General features: G+C 33.0%; 1 protein-coding gene and 1 long non-coding RNA gene across 3 annotated transcripts; one reads left to right on the top strand and one right to left on the bottom strand.

Annotated features, from left to right (window-relative positions):
* The first annotated feature begins 335 nt into the window (after positions 1-335).
* On the top strand, positions 336-2,798 carry LOC131024699 (transmembrane ascorbate ferrireductase 2-like). 2 transcript variants are annotated; one of them, XM_057954244.1, is made up of 4 exons: positions 336-672; positions 1,232-1,280; positions 2,164-2,363; positions 2,441-2,798. In XM_057954244.1, the coding sequence occupies exons 1-4, from the start codon at positions 490-492 to the stop codon at positions 2,702-2,704; spliced, it is 696 nt and encodes a 231-aa protein (XP_057810227.1). In that variant the 5' UTR covers positions 336-489; the 3' UTR covers positions 2,705-2,798. The 2 variants fall into 2 exon arrangements, with proteins under 2 accessions (XP_057810227.1, XP_057810220.1); XM_057954237.1 differs by having other exon boundaries at positions 364-672; positions 2,146-2,363.
* LOC131024713 (uncharacterized) lies at positions 2,604-4,674 on the bottom strand. The gene is made up of 3 exons (XR_009101983.1): positions 4,569-4,674; positions 2,806-2,869; positions 2,604-2,741 (listed from the first exon to the last, which is right to left on the bottom strand). It is a non-coding gene; the product is annotated as an uncharacterized LOC131024713 (long non-coding RNA).
* Between the last annotated feature and the right edge of the window lie 12,303 nt (positions 4,675-16,977).

The following is a 16,977-nucleotide window of genomic DNA, read 5'->3' as shown; positions in this document are numbered from 1 at the left end:
TCCACTCAAAATAAAATGTATGGTCGAAATTTGAAACTTTATATTATCATAAGAAAGTAATCTACAAGATTCCACCTTGATTTTCTATTTGTTCGATTTTAAAAAATTCAAACCAAAACAAACTGAATATTCAATTGAACGACCAGAAAAAAAATAACCAAAAAAAATCAAGTGACAAACTAAAAAAATCAAACCAGACCAAAAATCGAAAAAAATAAAATTCTATTTTAATATTTTGATTATTCAATTTCGAATATTGTACTTATCCCTAATTGACCCACAGCCACAGGAATATATATGATGACGGTTTTTCCCGACTCTTTGTTAACTGTTATCATCAATATTCCCACAAAAGGAAATTACAAAACCTCTTTCTTCACACATCAAATTTTATAGGAACAAGAAAAATACACGGAAGACTCCAAAAACTTCTTGTTCTCGTAGCCAACACACAAACACTAACTTAATTATATATATGTGTATGAATATATGCATATATGTGATATATATATATGCAGCATGGCCACGAACCGATATTCCAGCCACCAAGCTGCGGCGGCCATGTTGGCTCATTTGGTGGCGGCGGCGCTCATCACTTTGGTACTGGTTTGGCTGCTTCATTTCCGCGGTGGCCTTGCCTTCAAATCAGATAATAAAGCCAAGATTTTCAATGTGAGTTTATATAGTATATAATTACCAACGTTAAACACTACAAATTGTTTCATATATATTTGAGGAATTTAATTAGTGGTAATTGCGCTTAACTAAATAAATTTTTACCAAATATTCCTGATTTTGCAAATGAAATCATATTTTTGCCATCAAATACAAGAACATTTAATTATTCTGATTTTTCATAGTATTGTCAGTTTCTAACAAAATAATGATATAGAGACTAGTTGAAGTAACAAGTTAATATCATCGTGAGTAGTTGCAGTGGCATAGACGTTCAATTATATTATTTAATACATTGGTTGTACTTTAGACCATGTAAACATTTCAATTGTCCACCTCACCATTAATTTGAAAATAATTATCAAACGTGTGAAAAATTATAACAATTAAATATTCATATATATTTGAAGGTATAGTTTTTATTTAATATGCAAAATCAGAATTTGATGATATGTGGTATATTATTTTTGGGGCAATAATTTGAATTAGTGTTAAGTTTGCATGTGGATTTGTATGATTTAAATTGCTAATGTACATCATGTATATGTGATTGCAGCTGCACCCACTGCTAATGATTATTGGTTTCGTCTTGTTCTCCGGAGAAGGTATATTAAACCTATCATTTCTTTATAAATAACAACCCTCCACATTTAATTATTAATTTTGATTCGGGAGAGTTTATTTTGCAATGATTGATATATAACACGATTTAAGTATTATTATTATTATTATTAGGATATCTCTAATCTCATTCTTTTAATAATAAACGAGTCAAATGAAATTAGTTTAAATGATAGAAATTATTAAATATATATTTTTCCAAAAATTTCAATCTGTGCTAATAAATAGGTATTTAATTAATCTTAAAATTTTTATTTATCAATACTAATTCTAAAAAATAAACGCCCATTAGTATACAAGATTTATCTAACATAAACTACATGAAAGGGAATTAGAAACTAAAATTGCTCTTACCTTTTGAGAAAATTAAAACTGCATAGCAATAATATATTACGCTTTTCGCTCTCTAATTCACGTGAATTAGCCTTAATCCACATTTAAGAAGCTTTGTGGTTATGAATTATAGGAGTATGTAATAAGAATAAATTCATGAATAAAAATATGTCGTGGTTGTGACGGTAGGTTGTTATGCATTATAGTATAAAACAAGGATGAATTCACAATTGAAAAATGTCGTACAATATAGGCAAACTAAGGTCAGTACATAACTACCTAAGAAGCATTTTGGCAAATTGTAAGCAAAATAAGGTGAGTTGACGACTAAGATGTTTTGTGACTGACTAATTAAGCTCCCAGTGATGATAAAATTAGCAATTTATTTATTTATTTATGGGAGTAACAATTTAGTTCTTTTATGTAACATAAATTAGTCGCAAGGGAAGCAGAAATTTAGCTTTTGAGAAAATAAAAAGTGAATAACAATATATCTATGGTTTTGGTTCGTTATAGTAATATTTGTATGTATAGCGATGATGGCGTACAAGACAGTTCCGGCAAATAGAAAGAGGCAGAAAGTGTTTCATCTGGTTGTGCACCTCATCGCCCTCCTTGCTGGAATTTTGGGTGTCTACGCTGTTTTCGACTACCATAAACAATCCAAAATTATCCACCTCTACACCTTACATTCTTGGCTAGGCATCACCACCATCTCCCTTTTCGCTTTCCAGGTATAAATTCTAATTTTTTGCATTTTCGGCTTTTACCAAATTTCTAATTCTACCGAAATTTGAAAAATGAAAATCAGTGGGTGGTGTCCTTGTTGACATTCTGGTATCCGGGCGCGCAAGAATCGGCAAAGGGCCGGCTGTCGCGGTGGCACGTTGTGGTGGGCGTGCCCATATTCGCGATGATGATTTTAAGCGCCGAGACTGGCGTGGTCGAGAAATTCATTTTCTTAGGCCTCAGGAGAAATCAAGAAGCGCTGATTCTGAATTTGATAGGCCTCTTCATCTTCATCTTCGCTTTATCCGTCGCTCTCACCCTTGCCCTCCCAAGATATAACTCTTAGCATAGCATTGCTGAGATATAGTAACTTCGACTTTCATCTGTTATCGTGTTTCATTAATTATTTATCCGCTAATTACATATACAAGCAAACAAAATGTGTACCTTGCTTTCTTGTTGCTGGCCTAGGATTATGCGTCTACTTCACCACTCACCGTTATGTTTTCCTCTAACAACAAAGAACACTCCTAATATTATCCACTTAAAAATTGGAGGGATATTATCTGTAGGGATGTCAATGCAGCCCGAAATCCGTGGGCCGACCCGAATAACCCGACAAAATTAGAGGGTTAGGGTTGAAAAATCGCAACCCGAAAAAACCTCCACCCCGATTAGCCCGCACCCGACTAACCCGGAACCCGATAAGGCTAGCCCGAAAACCCGATAGGCTGGCCCGGTGGGCTGACGGAATTGTGACTGATGCATCCAGTTACAACTTCTGCTATGTTTAGATCTATTGTATTTGCTTAAATATATATATGTAGCCTCATTAAAAAAAAGTGAAATTAATTAATTAGAATATATATATGTGTGTGTGTGTGTGTGCAATTTCATAAAAAAAAGTGAAATTAATTACGGATTTTTTGTAGAAATTGATTATTAGTATCTCATTAGTTAGAAATTAATTATTAGTATCTCATTTTAAAGTGATACCAATTTTTTTTTTCTGTCAATGAGACGTGCATGGCAAATCCACTAATTATTCAGTAATAATCCAGATTGATTCTAGTGCATTGATACATGTTAAATTTTACTATCTCATTTTAATATAATTTTGATCATGTAATCTTGAATATCTTATATTTTTGCATTTCATGCTTTGCTATATAATTTATATCTTTAATATCTATGTATATTTTATACATTATATATTAGATCATTTGGAATAATAAAATACAAATGATAATTTTATTTTTACGCCTTTAACCTGATTAGCCCGATGGGCTAGCCCGAAACCCGAAAGTTTAGGGTTAGGGTTGAAGATTTACAACCCGAAAAAATCTCCAACCCGATTAGCCCGCACCCGACTAACCCGGAATCCGATAGGGCTAGCCCGAAAACCCGGTGGGCTGGCCCGATTGACATCCCTAATTATCTGTCCTTCAAGTAAAAATAAGGAAGAAAAAATGATGAATTTTTTTTTGTGTTAAATGTTGGAAAAGAAATGAGATATTTAAAAACATAAATTTTTATTATTCTTCATTTTCCAATGATAAATTTATCCATCAAAAAATAAACGGACCCTAAAATTTATCATGGAAAAAGAGTAAATAAAATTTTACTCTTTAAATCCTTCATTTCTTTTCCATCATTTCTTATAAAATAAAATTTGATCTTATTCATTCCTCCTTTTCACTACAAATGAGGGATAATATTAGCAAACCAAAAATAAAGGGATAATAATATGGCCTTCTTTGCAATAAAAAGTAGGAATGAGTAAGGATCAAATTCTAGTTTATAGGAAATGAGGTAAAAAAAGAAAGAAAGAAAGGATTTAAAGGATGAGATTTTGTTCATCTCTCATTTTTCCATGATAAATTTACAATCAAAGATAACGTATAATATAATGGAGGAATAATATAATGAGGTATAAACTTAAACTTAAAGTGTGAACCGTATTTATTATATCTTATTTGGTTTGAAGGATAATATATTTATCCATTTCTTATAAGGTGGTATCAAATTATACCAACCCCCTCTTAAGTATAAAATTATACATTTCTCAATGAATAAGGGGCTGCTCGAAAAATTATACAGCTTGCCCAAATTTTTTTATACATCAAAACAAATGAAATATAAGGTGGTAAATGTAGCTTGTCCCTCTCTCTTATACCTGAAAGCAAACAGAGCGAGTGTACAAGAAATACCGGCATGCAAGTTCATACAAAATTAAGCACACCAATACACATGCAAGTTCATAGATCGGTTATCCTCGATCTTAGGGATGCAAGTTCATGGATCACTTATCCTCGATCTTACACCAAAAGAGAGCTCCAAGTGTTGTTCAAAATGGCAAGTAGGGTTGTCCTACAATAGACATGATTGAGTGAGGTTCTTGGTTTGAGAGAGGGAAGAAGATGGAATGAAACCTTACCTTGATATGAGCCGCGTGCATTGCAGCCTCTGAAGGCGTAGGAGGTGCATCAGAAGCCGTCGGCGGCGGATAAGGAAGCGGCGAAGCTACTGACTGAAAGAGAAGGGGATACAGTTATTGGAATGAAGAAGAAGAAGAAGAAGAAGAAGAAGAAGATTGGGGGTTTTGTTGGAATAAATGTGAGGAAGAAGAAGAAAATTGGGTATGAAGAAGAAATTCCATTAGCAGAGGCCTGAATTTTGGTGGAATAAATGTGAGGTTTTTGGTGGAATAAATACGAAGAAAAAATTCGGTTAGCAGAGGCTTGAAATTTGGGAATTAGCGAAGACTTGAATTTTCTTTTTCTTATTAACACACACCCCATTTATATGTTCGATTTTAAATTTGATTTACTCCTATGTGAGAAGGGTGGCTCTCCAAAGAACCCTAAAAGATTCTATGTTGTGGATGATCAGAAAAGTTGTGTTGAGATTGAGTTGATGTGTAAAAATTAAAAGAATGGAGATAAGAGGAAATCTTTACCAACGAAAGGAATGACCATAAATCTTACTTTCAAGTTGACTAGTTAACCTTTAGCTTAATTAATTCACAATTAAGAAAAAATCTGAACTCAGCCAATTAGGCTCTGACAATGAAATACAACTTAATTGATAAGATATTTTTCTCTTATCTTAAGGATTTGAGTGACCACAAAAATAAACAGAAAATTATTATTAATCCTCTTTTTCAAAGAATATAAAACAAAACAAAACAAAAAGCAAATGATATCCTACTGTTTATTAATTCAGCCCTAACTCTGAATATTTTTTGAAAATATAATCTAAGGCCCAAATATAGAATAATTTCTTAATGCTTTTGAGTAAAGTCCATCACTTTAAATTTCATATAAAAAAATATAATCTTTGGAGATGTGTTTGCTTTTTATCTAATGAGATATAAATTTATCAATTCAAGTGAAATCCACATTTTTTATATCTTATTTGATTTAAATGATAATATATTTATTCATTGCTCATAATATATTTATTCATTGCTCATAATATAATTTAAAATTATATTACTTTTTCCAAGGAAGAAAGTGTTGCACAAAAATTTATATTATCTACCTAAATTTTTTATTATGTCAAAGTAAACAAAGCATTTATACCTCAAATGAAACATACCCTGAGTGTAGAAATAAATTTGCAGAGTCACGTATTAATTGTATTTAATTTAATATACAAAGTCTTTATATAATCTCTAGCCTAGTGTTCACTATTTCATTATGTTTTGTTTGTAATTTCATACATTATTGAGCTGCGGTTTGTGTTGATGAGTGAGAGAGATAGAGAGCGATTTCTTGAATGATTTGGAGAGCTCCAACTGCGTTCAAGATTAAGGTGTTCAGTTGGAGAGCTCTTAGGAGGAGGCTTCCAACCTGCGCCAATCTGATAAAAAAGAATGTGCCTTTGGGAGTTGTTGAGACGACATGCAATGCTTGTTTTCACCCTTCCGAAAACGAAGATCACGCCTTACTTCAATGCCCGAAAGCGGAGGCAGTGTGGGATAGAATTCAGAATTGGCTTGGATGTCAGTCGGCGCGCCATCACGACATCACGGTGCACTTCAATTCTTTTTCTTTTCTTGGGAAAGGGAAGAAGATCCGAAATCTTCTAAAAGCTCTTTGGATGTGCACTTGCTGGTTGATTTGGAAGCAAAGAAATTCTAGCCGTTTCGAAGGTAAGGTTCAGTCTGTTGATTGCATTGTGTCGGAGGTTAAAGCTCGCAGCTGGACTTGGTTTTGCGTTTTTAAGATTGCTGGGAATGTCTGTAGCTTTGAAGAATGGTGTTCTTCGGGTTTACTCGCCAAACTCATGTAGCTTCTTTCTTTTGGCATCTCTGGTGCCCTAATGAAATCTTTTTCTTACCAAAAAAAAAAAAGATATTGAGGAGTAGAGAAACGTAGAGTGTGAAGATGGTGAGGGAGGGAGATGACTACTATAAAGAATAAAATGGAGTTATAAACAGAATTACTCATTATCGTAATTACTTTTGCAATACACACACGATGTATTAGTTGATTTCTTGAAGAATACATATTTTGTACTCCCTCAGTCCGCCAAGATTATGTCACAATTACTATATCGGGCGTACGTCAAGATTATGTCACTTTTCTTTTAAGGCAATGGTCCCGACATTCTCTTTAATATTTTATCCTTACTAACACTCTTTATTTACCAAAAAAATCCACCCAAAATTCAATCTCAACCACACATCTCATAAAGTGGTGGGTCCCTTTCTCCACTACATCAAAATCATCACCAATTTTATTAAATCCCAGACCTTTCCCATTTTAGGACAGAGAAGAAACAAGTGGTTTGCTGTCTCCTTACTTGCTACACACGAAATGCAGTAGCTCTCCTCGATCGCAAGCGGGATATTCCTCTTCAACAGCTCGTCACAAGTTGGTAGCCTGTTTTTGATCAGCCTCCAAGCAGTTACCTTTGGCTTATGTGGCGCTGGAGCCTTCCACACCTTTGTGGAAACTTTCTTGACATTGGGCGACATCGAGGTTTCGGTCCTAATCTCCGTCAGTATGGAATATGCCGACTTTGTAGAGAAAACCCCGTCCCTGGTCGCCTAAAATAAAAATACCTCTTAAAATATAAAATAGCTAAGAACTATTTTTAATCTTTAAATCATCAAGATCTATATTGATTCATCACCTTGTTTTAATTTCTATGAAAGGTTATTTGGTCATATCTATTTTAAATAGCTTAATAAACTTTGACATTATAAAATATACTACTCCCTCCGTCCCAAACGAAATGTCATGTTTTTCTTTTTGGGCTGTCCCAAACGAAATGTCATGTTTCCTTTTTTGGCAATACACTATCTCTCTATACTTAATATTTAAATAATTTCCACCAACCCACTTTATCTACTTTATACACATTTCTTAATCTCCGTGCCGAAAAGAAATGAGACATTTCGTTTGGGACGGAGGGAGTAATATTTAAGCATTTATAAATTGTCAAAAAAATTTGGATAATTGAGTTTATAAGCTAAAGAGGGAATTGTAAGTTAGATAGAAAATTCAAATCTGATGGAAAAAATAAAAAATAAATTGATGAGTATACAGTCGGAATAACAACTGTTATAGAATTATTTTATAAAATAATTATTATTTATAAAATTACGAAAAGATAAACTTGAATTAAAATTTTATTTTTTTGAAGAATCTTATAAATTATTAAAAAATTATTATATAGTATTAAATACTCCCTCCGTCTCACGAATCTTGATGCATATTCCTTTTTGGGTCGTCCCACGAATCTTGATGCATTTCTAAATATAGTAACAACTAGCTAAAAAATAAAAGTTCTTAATTATACTTAATTATCACGTTTCTACTTTATTACATACACACTTCTACTTTATCACTTTTCTACTTTATTATCTACACACTTAAAACACTAATCTACAACTCCTTAATTTTCGTGCCGAAAATAAATGCATCAAGATTCGTGGGACGGAGGAAGTACTTTTCAAATGTTTATATTTTAAATAATTTATAAATTATTTTAAAAAAATTATATGCCCAACTAAACCCGCAAAATTGAGGGTATTACATAATGCAATGGAAGTGAAATCCCATGGCATGGTATTATTATTCTTTTTATAACAATAACAATTGTATGATTATTAATATTTATTGGTGGTATTGTATTGTATTTGTATGATTATTAATTAAAAGAGGGCATAATGAGGGAAGCGTGTAAAGGTAGGAAAGAAGGCATGTGCAGCGATGAGAGGGAGAGATGGGTGGCGGTTGGGTTTAATTACATATGTATCCGTGAGAAACGCCACACGCACGTTCCACCACCTCACATGCTCGCCGCGCCCCACTTCACAGCTGTACCAGTATCTTCTTGTCTGCTCCTCCTTTTCATTTTTCATTTACTCCTATATACATTTTATTTCATTTTTTAAACAAAACTACCATTTTCAGTTTATCAAAAACCAGTTGAATTACTTATATTCGAATATCATACACTATCCAACATTTTTCATTTTTCTATTTCGAAATGTTGATGTAGCTTATTCACATATGACTAATATACTTCACAAATTTCAATTTTAATCAATGCATTTATTTGTCAGTTAATATATCAACTTTTTAATTTTAGAAATTTGACCCAAATTAAATTTTTTGATTCATATTCAATTCTAAATCAACATCGAAATTTTAGGCGAAGAGCGACAACTATTAAAGTTGGATATTGAATATGAAGTAGTCAAACCTGAAAAACCCTATTGCTAGCAAGTAATGCAAAAAAGATATATGAAGAAAAACAACAGTATTTTAATGGATATAAACTGCGCGCAGCATTATAATTATGGGTTGAAATATTAAATAATAAAATTTCGAGATTTACGTAGGATTAAATGTGATTGGAATAACATTTCAGATCAAATTCTAAAAAGTTCAAAATTTTTGTATTAGTTGATCAAAACATTCACTACAAAAAAAGCGCTGATTACCGACGGCTAAATGCCGTCGGTACCGCCGGTAAATAGTGTTACCGGCGGCGATAACGGCGGCAATCTCCCGCCGCTAAACGGTTCGTCGGCAACGACAATAACGGCGGCGAACATCCGCCGTCAGCAGTTAACGGCGGCGCTGCCGCCGGAATTGTCGCCGTTAAACGGCGGAGCCTAGCCGGAGAAATAGCCGCTAGTTACCGAGGGCTATTAATGCCGTCGTCGCCATTAATTAAATAATGCGTATTTTAACATTAACGGCGGCGACGCCGCCGTTACATACCGGCGGCGAGTTTGCCGTCGGTAACTGGCCGGTAATTTCGAAATTTCGGGTCGCCTGCAATGCCGCCGCCTTGCCGCCGTTATCTACCGACGGCAAAATCGCCGCCGGTAGTTTTCGCCGGTAAATACGCGCTTTTTTGTAGTGATTAATATTAGTTGAAAATCAAAATTTGGATATACTTCATGTATTTACAGGTAATTAATATTCTAATTAATATCCGTAACTAGTTTTCGAGCGCTGCTGATTTAAAACAAAATCAGAGTATTATTTTAAAACTAAAACTACTCCCATTTTGTCGAAAATATCCCAAATCATAGAAAATGTCTATTAAAATTATGAACTTTCAAAGATTTGTAAATAATTTTCAAAGTTTATATTCTTGTTCGATTAAAATATTAACGTGACTCGTTGTATCCTACTAATGGAATTCAAATTAATATTTATAACGAAAAAATCGTCACTAGTTATCACACAATATGTAATTATTTTTTGCTGATTTTCCGTTACAAGTTTGTCCTTTTTTTTTACTAATTTTTTTTCTAGACCCGCCTATTCGAATTGTAACGCAACAATACCAACAATGTTTCAAAATGTGCATATAATGGAGGATAAATTAAATTTTCGTGAGTTAATATTCAAACACACACGAAATCAATACTAGTAATGAGTATTCGAAAATGTTTATGGTGTTAATATTCAAACACACCTGCATCGCCATTTTTATAGAGTTACAATTTACGTACACGCTCACACTCGCAAACATTAAGCAACTCAAACTCCAAATGTAATGGTTGGAGGGATTTGGAGAGAGAGGAGATTTCAAACATTTTACTTGTTGACATTTTTTTCCCACTTTTTTTATCAATCTTCACTTGAATAGTTTCATTAGGAAGGTAGAGTTCCAACGGTTAAAAAATTATAAAAATCTAGTCCTCGAATAGTGTTTTTTTTTTTCAAATGACAGTCCTCCAATAGTTAGTTTAGCAGTTACTATCTTTTTAATGTATACTTTCCTAGCTAGATACTTGGGAAAGAAAGAGTTTTACACTGCAAATAGCCTCTCCTTTTTTCCCCCACGAAATGTGTGATAACATATCTAATTAGTACGTACGCTGGTGCGATGCACGACCAACATCTAAACATAATTTAAATATAAGTAAATGCAAACATGAATCTAAAAAAACTGAAATTATCCACAACGTAAAATATATGTGTGTGTTGGCTAGTGATAGAATAATTATATTTACACGTACTCTATAAATTATTTATTTATCGAAAATCGAATAAATGAAACAAAATTTACAATCTTCACAACACAAATTAAAGATTCAAGAGCCGAATTTCATTAAATTCTTTATTATGAAAACTCGAAGAAAAAAAAACGTCACTTAAAAAAACGAGTACTCTAATGCCAAGCAAGAGAAACTAGCAAACTGGTGGAGAATGATGTACGAGTGTTATGAATTATTCCCTCCGTCCACGAAATGTTGTCCTAAGGGAGGGAGGTACGAGTTTTAAGAAAATTTGTATTGTTTATTTAGTTAATGGAGAAAGGGGCCCACAAATGAAGAAAAGCGGAAAAAAACTTAATTAAGTTAGTGAGTGGAGAATAAGGCCCACATGTTAGTGAGTGCAGAAATGGACCCACAAATTTACTAAAAACATATTATGACAACTTTTTGTGTACGGACCAAAATGACAAATTAGGACAACATTTCATGGCTAGTTGAATAATTGATGTGACAGAATCAACGAGAAAATAAAATGACGTATCTAATGGCACATCACAATCACTATTCAAAATTATGCAAAATCACATTATTTGGCTACCCATGTCAATAGTAAATTTGGTCGAAATTTCGATTGATAGCAAAATCTACTTAAATCAATAGTCGATATTTACCGCACTCTTTTTAATGTTTGTATACAAAATCATAATATGATGAAAGTTCAATAATTATCACGTTACCTTTTAAAGTTTTTACGCTATTTTTGAAAGTTTGTATGCAAAATTAGAATTCGATGAAAGTTCAGCAATTACCAAACTTTACGCTATAATTTGATGAAAATTATAGGCAAATAACCCTTTTAGTTATTAGGCTTTTTAATTCTTTATGCATTTTGCTTTAGTTTGTATGAGATTTCTTTATGTACTTTGCAATTGGATTTTGATAAATAAAACGCGTGCTAGGGTTTATTTTTCCTTCTTTTGTGTTCTTACAATATTAATTTAATAGAGAATCAAACGATCGAATTTCACTCTTACACACACACACACACACACATATATATACATATATATATATATATATATATATATATATATATTCTTAACATTTTATTAATTTTAATCGACGAACTAGATGCTTCCTTGTATCACAAATAACACGAGTAAGCATGGGTAATGCAAAGTCCATCAAAACTAGAGTTTCTCAATCAAAAGATGAACCATTTCCCACCAACCACCGGGAATAGGTTGGTGCCACCATTCTATCCGTCGTCTGGTTATCTTTTTGAAAAATATTGAATCAAACTCCGTATGAGTATCTATATACTACTCCCTCCGTTTCATACAAATGTCTCAGTTTTTATAATGGAATGTCACATTACAAATGTCTCATTTCTTTTTTGGCAAATAATTAAGGGACTAATTAAATTATGAATGTATTGATTTTTTTTTAAAAAAAGAAAACAAAAAGTCTAAGAAAACCCTTGAGAGCACAAGAGAGCAAACTAAGGGTTGGACCTCATTAAAACCCGCTAAGGAAAAACCCGAGAGGAAAAAATCCTTAGCGGGAAAAAGAGTACCAGTCTAAAGTAAGAAACAATAGGAAATAAAAGAGCAACATCCATCCGAGCTCCGGACTAACCATCGCCCACAAGATGTTCCCCGAGGAAATGTCCCAGTACAAAGAACACCAACACACATGCGGAGCTCCGACCTGACCATCGCCCCGATATGCGCCAATATTCCATGTACCCAAAGAGAAAATCTTAACAATCCAAGAAAGAAAAAAACGAAGGGCAGCACACAGCCAAGAATCGCACCACAATCTAGCTGAATTATAATGCTAAGAACAGCAATAAAGGAAAACTCCAACAGCCCAGCTCATCAATGACAAAAACAGCAAGGCTCCATAAATCTCAATGCCGATAAGCTCAGTAAGACACGCGCTCATCGCAGAGCAACCAACGAAGTCCGTCCATCCCAACCCCAGCCTCGAGCTCACCCGAGAGCTGAAAAAAAGGGACTAATTAAATTAATTAACTAATGGGCCACCCACCTTACTCTTTCTCTATACATACTTTTTACAAGAGTAGTTGTTTGGACAAAATTTGTCCGGACAAAAAAAAGTTAAATATTTTTAAAAATTAATTTATTTAAAAATTTCGTTCAAATTTCAAAAGAATTTAGTTACTTTTATTGTTTTCTCCATATTATAGTTTTTTTTATAATTTTTTAATTATTATTTTTTTTGTAGTTTTTGTACTTTAAAAATTTTAAAAAAATTAAAAAGATTATTGAAAAATTACAAAAAACTACAATGTGGATAAAACAATGAAACTAACTAAATTATTTTTTATTTTGAACCAAAAATTTTAAATAAATTTAATTTTTAAAGTATTTAACTTGTACGGACATATTTGTCCAAATAGCATTATTGTTTTACAAACCTCTATTTGTTTCTCTCTCCACCAACTCACTATATCTACTACTTACACGCTCTTTAATCTCTGTGTCAAAAATTAATGAGACATTTGCAATAGAACGGAGGGAGTATATATTAAAAATGAGTTTTTAATTAATGGTAACTTTTTCACACCAAATTTTTATCTCTTCTCCCTCTCTCTTTTTTCTTTATTATTTTCTAAAAATCGTCAACTTTGATTTATGAAAAAATATTCAAGATGGATGTTAAATTAAAAATAATGATATGATCTTTAATTTGATGTAAAAATTATTAAACATGCATTTTTTTTTAAAAAAAAAGTCATGATCTTTTAAAATATTAATTTTTTTCCCTTTCTCATTTATCTCTAATGTTGAACAACATACTCTTATTTTCATATTGTTTCCGTTTGCTGGGAAAATAAGTATATATATATATATATATATATATATTCAATATTTTTTAAATTTACATATATTTAAGTTATAATGGTTTTTTAATGTAATTAAAGAGAAAAATATTATATTGATTCATTAGAGAAATTTTTAATTTCAAAAATAATTTTTTAAGTAATTTTGTATTAATACTAATATAATTAATTAAATATCTAAAAATAAGAATTTCAAAAATTATATAAATTTATTTAATTCTAGTTATCTTTGTGCATGAGTTATTTTTTTTATTTGTATAAATATATTTGCGGTTATCATTTTATTTATATATTTTTTGTATTCTTTCTTATTGTTTAAATAGTTTTGGGCTATTTAATTATGGACTTTTAATAATAATATAGTTTAGTCTTTTATGAGTCCAAAATTATTAATTAAATGTGGACTATTAATTTTGTTATATTGATGGTTTAGTCTTATTTGCTCAAAATGAAATTGACTTAAATTATTTGCTTTACAATATATAAATTTAATGATTACTTCCTCCGTCCCACTTCAAATGTCTCAAAACATTAGGACAATCCTATTTGAGACATTTGAAGTGGGACGGATGAAGTATTATTATTTTACGATTCTCATTAAATTTAATATTGCACTCTTTGAGTTGATAATATTGTTACTATACACTATTTTAAATCATCTACCAATATTTAAATTAATAAAAATTATTAAGAGTAAAATTTTGGAATAGCCAAAATGAATCATAAAACACAAATTATGGCCACTCATTGAAAAAATATAAATTTTGGCCATTTTTATAGCTTTGGGACGTTTTTGCCCTTAATTGGGCGGACTGGGTAGGGTCAGGAGCGCGGGTCGCGTGCCGGGTATGATCAGGCACGCGGGTCGGGTTAGGCACTTATGGCACTATTAGTGCCATAAGTGCCAACAAAAATTTTTTTTTACTCCCCCTGCCCTGTCTACCCCCCAGACCCCCGACCCCACCCACCCCACCCACCCCCAAGCCAAAAAATTTTACTTTATTATTTTATTTTATGGCACTTATGGCACTATTAGTGCCATAAGTGCCAACGAAAATCCAAAATAAAATAAAGTAAAATGGTCTTTTTATCACTTATGGCACTAATAGTGCCATAAGTGCCAAACATGCAGAACAAATATAGAAACAACAGCATCATCTGAACCCTAAATGGATAATCTAAACCCTAAATGGAACATCTAAACCCTAAATGGAATATCTAAACCCTAGGGGAAGTGTTTAAAAAGTTCATTTTGGCTTGAGGGTGGGGGGGTAGGGTCGGGGGTCAGGGGGTAGGCAGGGTAGTGGGAGTAAAAAAAAAAAATTATTGGCTTGGGGTGGGTGGTGGGGGGGTGGGTGGGTGGGGTCGGGGGTCTGGGGGGGTAGACAAGGCAGGGGAAGTAAAAAAAAAAAAAAATTGGCTTGGGGGTGGGTGGTGGGTGGGGTCGGGGGTCTGCGGGGGTAGACAAGGCAGGAGAAGTAAAAAAAAAAAAATTGGCTTGGGGGTGGGTGGTGGGGGGGGTGGGTGGGGTCGGGGGTCTGGGGGGGTAGACAAGGCAGGGGAAGTAAAAAAAAAAAAATTTGGCTTGGGGGGAGGGGTGCGTGGGGGGGTGGGTGGGGTCGGGGGTCTGGGGTCTGGGGGGGGTAGACAAGGCAGGGGAAGTAAAAAAAAAAAAAATTTGGCTTGGGGGTGGGTGGTGGGGGGGGTGCGTGGGTGGGTGGGGGGTGGCTGGGGTCGGGGGTCTGGGGGGTAGACAAGCAGGGGAAGTAAAAAAAAAAAAAAATTGGCTTGGGGTGGGTGGTGGGGGTGGGGGGTGGGTGGGGGGTGGGGTCGGGGGTCTGGGGGGTAGACAAGGCATGGGTTAATCCCTAAATCTGGATCCGGGTCAAAGGAAGTTGTTGGATCTATTGGGTTAAATGATAGATTATGTAGAGCACATAAAAGATAGCCAAATATTGATATTTTAAATTTTGTGGACAAAATTTAAGTTTCAATCACCAATAGGGCCATCCGGCCCTATTGTTTCAAATTATTAATCTAATTATCAATATTAATTGCAATTAATTTAATTCATAAATAATACTCCCTCCGTCCCGGCCAAGACGCTACATTTGCCTTTCGGCACGGGATTTAAGGAGTTGTAGATTAATGTTTTAAGTGTGTAATAATAAAGTGATAAAGTAGGAGAGAGAAAGTGATAAAGTAAGAATGAGAAGGTAATAAAGTGATAAAGTATGATAGAGAAAGTGATAAAGTAAGAAAGAGAAGATAATAAAGTGATAAAGTAGGAGAGAGAATGTAATAAAGAAATACTTAATTAGTGTTAATTAAGTGTTTAAAATTCCTTATTTTTGCCAAATATAGAAATGTAGCATCTTCGTTGGGACGGCCCAAAAAGGAATATATAGCATCTTGGGCGGGACAGAGGGAGTAATATTTTGACATTTTTATATAACTTAAAATTTTAAAAATAATAAAATATATCGTGATTCGTGCATCACACTGGAGGGCGTATTAGTTAAAGTGAAATAAAAGTTTTGATCAACAGAGTAAATCAATAATAGCATAAAGTGTTTCGCCACATTATTATTGTATATACAATAATTTATCTCTTATGTTATTGTATACGTCCTGATTAATGTTTGCATAGTATTCATATAGAATTCAAATACCATCTCCAAAAAGATATATGGACCATGCCTTTCTATTTAAAGTTGTTATACGCATGCAAAATTAAGCCTACTTAGTTAACTTTATTTCTCTTAAGAAGGTTCCAAATTGAATTCCATTAATAATTTAGTCTACAATTAATGGACACAATTTTTCAAAATTCTCTAAGCACGAGAAATAAATTAAAATTTTCAAAATGTTATACTTGTCCAGTAAGTGACTGACAGGATAACCACTTTCGAATGGAGTGCCAAAATTTAAATTTTTGGGCTTTTAATTAAGTTAAAGTATCATTAGCAAGCTAGGTAATCTGATTCAAGTGGTTATCATTTTAAAAGAAACTCTTAAGCAAATGACCAAAACAAGAAAGACAAATTCTATACAAGTAATTGGTTATCAAAACCTTGCAAATATTCAAATAAGAAAGGTAATTAAAATGCCTAAAAGAAACATTTGAGCTAAAAGAATGAAAAAGGCAAGAAATTGAATATGTTTAAAAATGTTTTAATTATGAGAAAACAATAACTCAAAGCATCATTTATTTTCCTTTATTGCTACAATTTTAATATATCGGGAGATGGTAAGAGCAATTATTAGCTGCAAA

This window comes from Salvia miltiorrhiza, chromosome 1, assembly GCF_028751815.1.
Source record: "Salvia miltiorrhiza cultivar Shanhuang (shh) chromosome 1, IMPLAD_Smil_shh, whole genome shotgun sequence".
Classification (NCBI taxonomy): domain Eukaryota; kingdom Viridiplantae; phylum Streptophyta; class Magnoliopsida; order Lamiales; family Lamiaceae; genus Salvia; species Salvia miltiorrhiza.
This window is presented reverse-complemented; position numbering and strand designations above follow the sequence as displayed.

What these genes read in the sequence shown, in the direction of transcription:
- LOC131024699 (XM_057954237.1), top strand. Translation starts at nt 490, where the DNA reads ATGCATATATGTGATATATATATATGCAGCATGGCCACGAACCGATAT. An exon ending in ATAAAGCCAAGATTTTCAAT is followed by an intron (nt 673 to 1,231) that starts GTGAGTTTATAT and finishes ATGTGATTGCAG; the next exon opens with CTGCACCCACTGCTAATGAT. An exon ending in CGTCTTGTTCTCCGGAGAAG is followed by an intron (nt 1,281 to 2,145) that starts GTATATTAAACC and finishes GGTTCGTTATAG; the next exon opens with TAATATTTGTATGTATAGCG.